At 38.5% G+C, this 10,743-nt stretch overlaps 2 protein-coding genes across 2 annotated transcripts; one reads left to right on the forward strand and one right to left on the reverse strand.

Annotated features, from left to right (window-relative positions):
- The first annotated feature begins 2,743 nt into the window (after positions 1 to 2,743).
- Positions 2,744 to 3,626, forward strand: LOC129731137 (single-stranded DNA-binding protein, mitochondrial). The gene is made up of 3 exons (XM_055690920.1): positions 2,744 to 2,946; positions 3,000 to 3,108; positions 3,217 to 3,626. The coding sequence occupies exons 1-3, from the start codon at positions 2,865 to 2,867 to the stop codon at positions 3,437 to 3,439; spliced, it is 414 nt and encodes a 137-aa protein (XP_055546895.1). The 5' UTR covers positions 2,744 to 2,864; the 3' UTR covers positions 3,440 to 3,626.
- On the reverse strand, positions 3,622 to 4,933 carry LOC129731130 (polyadenylate-binding protein 1A-like). The gene is made up of 2 exons (XM_055690908.1): positions 4,806 to 4,933; positions 3,622 to 4,748 (listed from the first exon to the last, which is right to left on the reverse strand). Exon 2 carries the CDS (start codon positions 4,741 to 4,743, stop codon positions 3,691 to 3,693), a length of 1,053 nt encoding a protein of 350 aa, XP_055546883.1. The 5' UTR covers positions 4,744 to 4,748; positions 4,806 to 4,933; the 3' UTR covers positions 3,622 to 3,690.
- Positions 4,934 to 10,743: the final 5,810 nt, after the last annotated feature.

A 10,743-nucleotide genomic window follows, 5' to 3' on the forward strand; every position in this document is an offset into this window, starting at 1 on the left:
CGCTATAAATTATGATGCGGAAATATGAATATCAAATTGATTAATCGAAAAGCTTGCCTATTTCAGTTTTCTGCTATTTTTGCCACTATTCCATTAAAAAAATACATTTCGACATCATTGAAAACAGCAATGGTAGTGACGGACCCCCCTCTAAATTTTGGCATGTGTCAAGTGTTGCAGTTATCGAACGGCATTCGATAACTGCAATGTAAACATGTTGCAGTTATCGAGCGACGACTGTATCAGCAGCTTTGTTTCCGAATTTTTCGAACTACGGCGAGGGGTAAGACAGTGAGTAAATTTGAGGTTTTCCGAGTTTTTTTTTGAGAAAACCTGAAAAATAAAGAGCAAATCTGAGTAACTCTCGTATCTCTAAATATCCATCCCTAAACTTTTTTCCCATCGCAAATATACACATGAATGTTGCTCGGTTCCACCGTTCATATATATATATATATATATATATATATATATATATATATATATATATATATATATATATATATATATATATATATATATATATATATATATATATATATATATATATATATATATATATATATATATATATATATATATATATATATATATATATATATATATATATATATATATATCTTGCTCTCAAGGCTATCAAAGATGTGAATCATCTGAGAATTTTGGAGGTATATTGAGTAAATTAGAGTAATATCCAAGCATAAGAGCAACTAAGATAAAAGTGAGTAAATTTGAGTTTTTTAGGGAAAAGGTGAAAAATAAAGAGCAAATCTGAGCAACACTCGTGTCTCGGAATAACCATCTTTAAAGTTTTTCCCCACCGCGAATATAAATATGAATGTTACTCGGTCTCACCGCTCATATATTTTTCTTGTTCTCAAGGTAATCGAAGATGTGAGTCATCTGGATATTTCAGAGTATTGTCGCTGCAGCACTACTCTGCAATTCGCTGGTGAGTCCAGCGACGCGAAGATTTCCAGCGATGTCATTTTGTATGATTATTTCTCGCACAGTAAAATGCAGTTTTAATGTTCTTTGATTAAGTTGACATAGTTTCGCGACTAGAATACATTCAAAACTATTAGGAAATATTACAGTGGCACATTTCGGGACATTTTATGTTGAATCAATTGTTGTTGTTGTTGAATTCGCTGGAAAATCCCTGTCAGACGAGCGACTCGTCGCTTCCGATTTTTCTCTGCATGTACAATATTGTGATTTCAGAGAAAAATTAGAATTTTGCGCTCTAACTGACAACCGCAACTGACAACCGAAAATGACAATTTCAGAAAGTACTTTATCGGTACTCGGTAATCGGTAATGCGACTCAAGAAATTGTTTGTCAAAGCATATGCACTCTTAATTTACTTGAATTGAAATTGAATAGCATTGACTTAAAGCCTCCTTGATTCCTTGCCCTCGACTATGCAGCAGAGCCGCATTGATATGGTTTGCAATCAGAATGTTCTACGAATAAACTAGTTATAATCCATTATTTGATGTTGCTTAAACAGTATGCAATATAACATAGTTTTCATTGACTGGTAAATGACCGCCGGTTAAAACTTCAACAAAAAATGTATCAATGGGAAAAAGACTTCTGAATTTCGTTCAGAGATTTAGATGAACGGCCCAAAAGTTTCGTCTTCTCGAAAGAAGTCACTATTCTAAATTTCAACACAATCAGACTTCGGGAAGTCGTGCGGGTAAAATTATACTTTTTTACCAATGAAAAATGTTCGATAGCACAAAAATATTGTGATGCTGAATTTCTTAGAGATGCAATAAACGTTAAAATATAGTGTTTTTTTTTGTAAGATTTGGACCACTGCGACCATTATTTTGATCTTTTGTGGTAAAAAAAATATTTATATATTTTTCAGCTGGGAAACCCCGTGAGGACATTTTTCGAAAAACCGAAGCTTCTGAGCTCTACCGCTAAACGAAACTCGAAGGCCTAATTTCCCCGCAACTTCTGTTGGTTCCAGCTCGAGAATTCCTATGCTTCAGAAAATCTTTTTTTTAATTTGTTTCCTGAGATAACATAAATGTTTTCCAGTACCGCAAAAGTGTACAGCGCATCGTTTCTATGTCTGTCTCCTGCATCTTCAAAATTGAGCTTTATAGACATAGTTGTCCCACGACTTTTATTTTATATACCATGGCTTTGTTGTGATAAATACATCAAATCGCCAAAAGCATGCGAACTTTAACAAACCCGTACCCGATTTTGTCGTATCATATTCGCTAACCGATCTAAAAATAGGCGAAATGGTGCCCATCACTGATGGCAATAAATCGTACATGCCTTTGATGATGAATATGATATTCTTTGCTCGATCAAGACAAACGAAAACCTAAGAAACGAACAAAAAGACCATAATTAATTAATGAGGTGTAGAGAATAAAACTTATTCGGATATTTTCGTATTTCAATTTTGAACATTTCATTATCCCCAATTGAACGTGTATAGAGTGCTATTTTTTACAGCACATTTTTACCAGTGTTTGAGATGTCTGTCAGTTGCGGGTGTTGCTTCTTCTTTTTCTTGAAAATACCCTGCATTCTAATTTTTTTGTGAAAGGACAATAATATTGAGTAAATTAGAGTTACTTCCAAGTATAAGAGTAACTCTGATAAGAGCTGTCTCGCCCCTCGAATTACGGATGTATTTTTTCAGATTGCAAGCAGCTTTCTCCGATTTTTCGAGCAGTTTCTGACATTTTTCAAGAATATCTGGCATCTCTGCAACAAACTTTCAAAACAAAAGACCCGCACACTCATGAGTTTGTCTGTTCAAATAAATAAAACCGGTACGAATCATATAAAAACAGTTTTGTAAATTAAATCGCAGTCAATTACTATGTTCCTTTCCAAATTTTCGCAAGTGATGCGCTTTAGTTCGCGTAGAACCTTTTGCACTGATCCAGGAAAAATTGAAAAGAGTAGGTTTATTTCACTTTATTTGATTGATATTCTCTAGAAATCTTCATTATAGCGGTGAATACGGTAACCCTCTTAGGCCGCGTGGGTGCGGATCCTCAAAAGCGTGGTAACGAGTCCCATCCTGTTGTTACATTTTCATTGGCCACACATTCAAACTATAGGTAACATTGGGCATATTACGTTTTTCCAAATTAGATTCTCGGTATACAGAAAACGTATCGCTCTTTCAATATATACGTTTGGTATTAGGTGAACCTTATACATTTTAGATATGAATCAGGCGATTGGATCCAGAAAACCGACTGGCATCGTGTGGTAGTGTTTAAGCCGGCTTTGCGAGACTCTGTGATCAACTATTTACGAAAGGGACAAAGAACGATGATAACTGGAAAAATAAGTTACGGAGAGATTACTGATCAGGAGGGTAAGCAGCGTTCGACTACAAGCATAATCGCCGATGATGTGATTTTTTTGCAAAATACAAATCAATAAAAATTATGGGTTTTCATGTCGAGCACTTAAACAAATATCCAGCCTAAAAATACTCTGTTTTATTGATGAGTAATCGAAGCTACACAGTTTACGGTTGGTTATTAGTGCATGAGCTCGATGTAAAGACCCCTATTAGGTTTCTAGCTTAAGGTTGTAAGAAAAAAGAGGTTTTTTCTTGATATAGAAACATGAAAGTATTTTATTCAAGCAAGAAGTAACGCAAACAACAAAAACAATCATACGACAATAATTTAGGCAGCTGCGGATCCTGGAACATTTCCACGTTTTGTTGGAAGCTGCGTTGTATCTTTTTGTTTCGTTAGTTCAGTTGCCGACGAAGGTAATGAATACAAGCTATGCGGCTGCAATTGTTTTACATCTTCCTTATTTTTGCGATCTCTTTTACAATGGGCCAGTGAGACTTCAAGCTTTTTTGTACCTTCTTGCTTACCGTTCATTTTTGAAATAGCTTTGAAGGCTTCTTCTTTTGACATCAGACAAACGAATCCAAAACCTTTTGAGGACCCGTCAGCGTTCTGTATAACTCTGACTGAAGAAATCTTTCCAAATTGTTGAAACATTTGGAGAAGACCCGAATTATCAATCGATTTTTCAAGATTATTAATGTACAAATTATAACCAGAATGCATAGAGGAATTGTCCAAACGTTTTTCTGGTTGCTTTGTGTTTAATTGCTCTGTGTCTGATTGGCGTAGTTGCTTTGTATCTGATTGGCTCAATTGCTTCGTATCTGACTGATTGCCCTTTTTCAAGGCGCATCCAACTTCCAGCTTTTTTCCACATTGTAAAATTCGTCCGTGAAGGGCCTGAATAGCTTTTTCTGCTGAAGCAGAGTTGGCAAAAACTACGAATCCATGTCCGCAACTTCGACCAGCTTTATCCGTAACCACACGATGATTAACTATTGATCCATACGGCTCAAAAAGTTTTTTCAAAGAGTCATTATTTAACTCTTCACCAAAATTTTTAACGAAAACGTTGCAGACTAATTTCTGCATGTAACGTTCATCGCGAGTAACTGCACGTTGAACTTTAATTTTACGATCCAGAAGTATCATACCATCTAAAGCCATGATGCAACCCTCAACGGCGTTTTCATTTTGGTAATGAACAAACCCAAACGTGCATGAAGAGTTATTTCTTTGGTGTACAACCTCACAACTTCGAATTGTTCCGAATACCGAAAAGATATCACGTAATGTTCGCTCGTCTATGTCCTTGCTAAGATTTTGAACAAAAACACCCGCTTTATCTGCGAATTTGCGATCGTGTGATTTAGCCATTTTTTCTTGAAAATAGAATAAAAATTTAGTATAAAAATATAGGCGTATTTGTAGTTTTTTACTTGTTTTAGATTAAGCAAAGATAACCAAGGCGCAACCGGCAACTTCAAAAGAAGCACGCACTATAAATTTAATACTAATGATGCTGGACGATAAAGGCGGTTTAAAAGCCGACTTACAATAGGCCCAGAGATGCCAGAAGTTTTTGAAAATTTTTTGTAATAGCATTAAATCCAAAACATTATCAGCTTTTTAGAAAAATTTCGAAATAACTAGACAACTGGAAAATTTGAGACGATTTGTGCAAATATGTACAGATCCGGGCCTAAACCTGCTTGATATATGTTGTAAACGGCAATTTTTTGCATTTTATCAGTCTGCACATGGACGACCAGCGTGGATTGTGAATTATTCGCCAACTTAACAAACAGTTTTGTTGTTCAGCAGCATGTTAAGCTTGAGTTCAACCAAAATTCGCTCAATAACAGCTTCATAAACAAAATCATCATTTTAAGTTTACTTTTCTTTATTCATTTAACTGAGATATTATCGAACAAGCTTTTACTCAGTTTTGTTGGAGTCTCAGTTTAGGTGTGAAAGGAGCAGATGATTATCAAGATGAAGAGTACGAGAGCACTGTAAAATTCAGATTAAGGGGTAATATCTACCAAATGCCCAAAAAAACAAGGCTTTTTTCATGAATTTTTCTAAAGGACATTTGAGATGTAAGATATATAAATATATAAATAAATATATATATATATATATATATATATATATATATATATATATATATATATATATATATATATATATATATATATATATATATATATATATATATATATATATATATATATATATATATATATATATATATATATATATATATATATATATATATATATATATATATATATATATATATATATATATATATATATATATAACGTGCACGTACCGATGCACAGAGGGTAGAGCGCCGTGTAGTATTCGGATCTGCAAGATCGGCGCTTAAAAGTGCGATAAAGGCGAGCAAAAGGGCCTGCTTCGATAGGCTATTTGCGAGTGCCAATACGAATCCGTGGGGCAACGCCTACAGAGTCGTAACGGCGAAGACCAAAGGCGTGTTGGCACCTGCAGAGCGATCACCAGCGATGCTAGAGCGTATCATCGAGGGACTCTTTCCACGACACGAGCCAAATCCTTGGCCTCCGGTTGCTGAGTCTCACGTCCGACGTTCCAGTATCTCAGACACAGACCAGGGATGGTCGGCCAACCTGCCGGGCATCCAATCCGTGAGAGACGGCAGCCGTGCCGAGGTTGTGGAGGAGGTAAGGGTTACGAATGAGGAACTCATCGTGATCGCCAACTCCCTAAAGGTGAGCAAGTCACCGGGACCGGATGGAATCCCGAATTTGACCATCAGGACGGCCATGAAAGTGGCCCCGATCTATTTCGAGCAGTCATGCAGAAGTGCCTGGATGACTGCCTCTTTCCGGACAGGTGGAAGCGACAGAGATTGGTGCTGTTGCCGAAGGCTGGGAAACCGCCAGGGGACCCATCGGCATACAGACCTATCTGTCTGCTGGACACTACGGGCAAGGTGCTTGAGAGGATTATCCTCAACAGACTGGTGAAGTACACAGAGGGTGTAAACGGTCTGGCAGGTAACCAGTTCGGCTTCCGGAAAGGTAGATCCACGCTGGATGCTATTCTCTCTGTCACCAAGACGGCAGAGGTAGCACTCCAGCGTAAGAGTTGGGGCATTCGCTATTGCGCAATCGTCACGCTTGACGTGAAGAATGCATTCAATAGCGCCAGCTGGGACTCCATAGCGCTCGCGCTTAGGAGCATCCACGTACCGGTGTCGTTGTACAAGATTTTGGAAAATTATTTCCAGAATCGGGTACTAGTTTACAACACGGAGGAGGGTCAGAAGTGCGTCCCAATCACCGCAGGGGTACCGCAAGGTTCCATCCTGGGCCCGGTGTTGTGGAATGTCATGTATGACGGGGTGTTGAAACTAAAGTTCCCTGTAGGGGTTGTGATCGTCGGTTTCGCAGACGACATCACGCTAGAGGTCTACGGCGAGTCGATCGAAGAGGTCGAGTTGACGGCCGCGCACTGCATACGCAAGGTCGAAGACTGGATGCACCCTAGGAAACTGGAGTTAGCGCACCATAAAACGGAGGTTACGGTTGTGAACAACCGCAAATTAGAGCAACAGGCGGGGTCAGAGTCGGTGACTGCACCATTACCTCAAGGCGTTCCTTGAAGCTCTTAGGGGTTATGGTTGACGATAAGCTCACATTTAAGAGTCACGTCGACTATGCCTGTAAGAGGGCTTCAATGGCCGCTGCAGGCCTATCTCGAATGATGTCGAATAGCTCAGCGGTATATGGCAGCAAGCGTAAACTTCTTGCCAGCGTGGTTTCGTCCATACTTAGGTATGGTGGGCCAGCGTGGTCCAAAGCGTTAGGTACCAACAGTCATCGTCGTAAACTGGAAAGTACCTATAGGCTCATGTGCATGAGGGTTGTGAGCGCGTACCGTACAGTGTCATACGACGCAATCTGCGTCCTGTCCGACATGATGCCTATCAGCATAGCCATTAAGGAGGACGTAGAATGCTTCGATCAACGTGACACAAGGGGTATACGAGGCACCAGAAGGTCATTCTCGATGATCAGATGGCAGCAGGAATGGTCCAATTCAGTAAAGGGTAGATGGACGCATCGACTTATTCCGGACGTATCCGGATGGGTCGGGAGGCGCCATGGAGAAGTTAACTTCCACTTGACACAGATTCTGTCAGGTCATGGTTGCTTCAGACAGTATCTACATAGATTCGGGCATGTGGGGTCCCCCATGTGTCCCGAGTGCGCGGATGCGGAAGAGACTGCTGAGCATGTCTTCTTCGTGTGCCCTCGTTTTGTGCATGCGCGGAGCGACATGATGGTAGTGAGCGGGCCAGACACCACTCCGGACAACCTAGTTCGGAGGATGTGTAAAGACCCAAACATTTGGAGGGCGGTTTGTACAGCCGCCTCTCAAATAGTTTTAGAATTGCAAAACAGGCGACAGGTTGACCACCGACACGCCAGTGTTAGCTAACGGCCAGTCTCCAGGTTAGTTAGCTAAGTTAGCAAAGATACCTAAAGAACCAAGAGGGTGCACAGAGCACAAAAGCCGCTCCCCGAAGCAATACCTAGCGGTGGTCCCGGGGAGTATTATATATATATATATATATATATATATATATATATATATATATATATATATATATATATATATATATATATATATATATATATATATATATATATATAAGTAATGCTCGAATGGTTACGAGTATTATAAAAAAATATTTATTCACGTTTAAGACCGATTACAATAGAACGCACGCTTAAGACTAACTCGATATTCCTATCGCTAAACCTTTTATTAACTAAATCTACCTAGTCAGCACAACCAATATCGTTCGATGGGTCCTCCACGTTGGTACTCGTTGGTCGTGTCTACGTTGCCTTCCTGGGTTGTTGCTACGCTGGATTCTTCCTGGCTCATCATTTCTACGGTGCATCGATCGTTGCGTCCGATCGATGGGGCAAGTTGGCGTTGGTCGTCTCGATGTAGTTACCCTGGCTGTTGCTACGCTGGTTTCTCCTGGCTCATCAATTCCCTGGCGCATCGGTTGCTGTGGTCGATCGATGCGGCGTGTTGGCATGGTCGGCTGGGCTCGTCTTTTCATAACGTCTCCCCCCATAAGTATCAAGCGTCCTCGTTTGATGTTTAAGGACCTCGGATAATGGCGTCATGGTGTGGACTCCATTGCTTCCGTGCTTAGGCGTATCTTCATTTGTCTTAGCCGTCCCGTCTATTTCTCCTATATGTTTGGGGGTAAGAAGTTCTGGTAGCTTGGTGTGATTTTCCTTGCTCACCCTCGCATGTATTTTTCTGTAGAAAAATGCAGTGAAGAAACAAAAAAAGGTTAGTGCGAGGAGGATGACACCTCCATATGTTACCCGTTTTTGTGTATGGTTTAGAGATATTTGAATCTCGCTGAGTTCTTCTAGGTTCAGGATCCGAAGCATAAAGTTTTCTTAGTCATCTTTTGAGTAAGATGTGTTTTGTAGAGGTTTGCTGTAGATTGGAACCAGATACTCGTCTTGTTGAACTACGTCAAGCCTTCCAGAGAATGTAAGGTTGCGAATTCTAATGGTACAGTTTTCGGTTTCTACAATGGTGGCATCCCGTACCATCTTCGAGTTTCCACAAGAGTCTCTTACTTCAGTGTTTTCGGAGGTATCGATCAGGATAACGCCTTTTACAATTTCATTGACTTGGAATGCTTGTTTCGTCTTTACAAGCGGGCATGTTGGTGTTTGATGGGTTAACATTTTGTAGATACATTCGTCTTCCACCAAGTTGTTACCCTCGCATATGTCGCATTTTGATGTTTGGGAGTAAATTAAATCGCCATGCTTAGTAACCAGGTTGATATGAGTGTCGATTCGTGTTTCGTTGATTTTCAAGGTATGAAGTTCCAAAAGGTCGTACGTCTTCTCGTCTAGAATTGGTGTCTTGATGAGTATAACTGCTTGTCCTTTGCTGATGCCGATACTAGCTGTGCTGTACTGAAAAATTTCGTCTAAATAATTCAATTTAAGGTTTTGGTTTACAAGTTTATCGAAAATGTACATTTTCTCTTCTACTGAAAGAATATTTTTGTTTAACAAGCCTATTCTAGAAAATTCTATCTGTTCCTCGATGTTCTCTAAAATATGAATAATTTTATCTGTATTCCAAATAAGGTTAATGAATTCTAAATCTGATCTCAAGCCTTGTACTGAATTATATTCTTTTGATATTTTGGAGCTGATTTTTCCAAGTGCATCTGTAATGTTGTTGATTTTGTCTTTAAAAAGTTCATTGATTTGAATTTGTCGGACTTGGTTGCGGACTAATTTGTTTTCTTGTGTTTGCAATTCTCCTAAGCTTTTATGTATGATTTCGAGATCATCATTATCTGGGTTCCCTGCAATGATTTAAATAGCCGTTCCTAGTGCATTTATTAGTGCTCTTTTTGTTCTGTGTGTATTTAAACTCCTAAGTTTTCCGTTGGCTACTTTAATTTTTTCTACAAGAGTTTGTTCTAAGTGTTCAATTGTTTTGAATGACTGGGTAATTTTTTCTATATATTTTACGTTGTCTTCTAGCGACCTAAGATTGATTTTGTGTAATGTCCTGTCATATCCAGTTTTGATCCTTGCTGTTTTGATTTTGAATGCAACCAGTCCATTGCTGTTGGGAATTTCTTTGTATGTGGTAGCATTAATTATGTGGATGAAAATTATTCTGAAAGGAAAAAGGGATGGTTTAAATGTTTAGTTTTTTTTTTTTTTTTTTTATTATTATTTTGTTAGTTTTTAATTCGGTTTTTATGGATTTTAATATCGTTTGCATCAGTAAAAGTGAATTCATCATTGGATTTAACAGTTGCAATTTTATAAAGGTTTTGATCTTTGGTTTGTCTTTGACCAATTTTTATGTATTTTTTATCATTTATATTTAAAGTTTTTGGTGTTTCATTTTTATCAAATTTATTCTCGTGTGCTTCCTTTCGCTTATTGAGTTCAACTTTTATCGCGGATTGAATTTTATCAAAATTTCTTGCGATTTCCTCGCTATTTGTAATATTTGTTTTGTTAAAGACTACATCGCGTGGTTTTTGATTAATTGCCGAATGAAAAGTATTGTTGTAAATGTCGGTTAAAATATTCATTATTTCGTTTAATGCCAAATCTTTGTACTTCGCGTGTAAAGTTCTGTACAGCTCAATCAATGTTGAGTGAAACCTTTCAACAATGCCATTCGATTCGGAGGAACTAGCGTGATGAACGACTATTCCTAAATCGTTTAGGAATCCGATAAAATCAATGGATTTAAAGGAAGGTTCTTGATCGCACACAATCGTTACAGGTCTTCCAAACTGTC

Source organism: Wyeomyia smithii, chromosome 1, assembly GCF_029784165.1.
Source record: "Wyeomyia smithii strain HCP4-BCI-WySm-NY-G18 chromosome 1, ASM2978416v1, whole genome shotgun sequence".
NCBI lineage: Eukaryota > Metazoa > Arthropoda > Insecta > Diptera > Culicidae > Wyeomyia > Wyeomyia smithii.

Bases quoted from the DNA above. Each gene is read 5' to 3' on its own strand.
- LOC129731137 (XM_055690920.1), top strand. From the start codon at position 2,865: ATGTTCCTTTCCAAATTTTCGCAAGTGATGCGCTTTAGTTCGCGTAGA. The intron at 2,947-2,999 runs GTAGGTTTATTT...TCTTCATTATAG, and splicing joins TCCAGGAAAAATTGAAAAGA to CGGTGAATACGGTAACCCTC. The intron at 3,109-3,216 runs GTAACATTGGGC...TATACATTTTAG, and splicing joins GCCACACATTCAAACTATAG to ATATGAATCAGGCGATTGGA.
- LOC129731130 (XM_055690908.1), bottom strand. From the start codon at position 4,743: ATGGCTAAATCACACGATCGCAAATTCGCAGATAAAGCGGGTGTTTTT.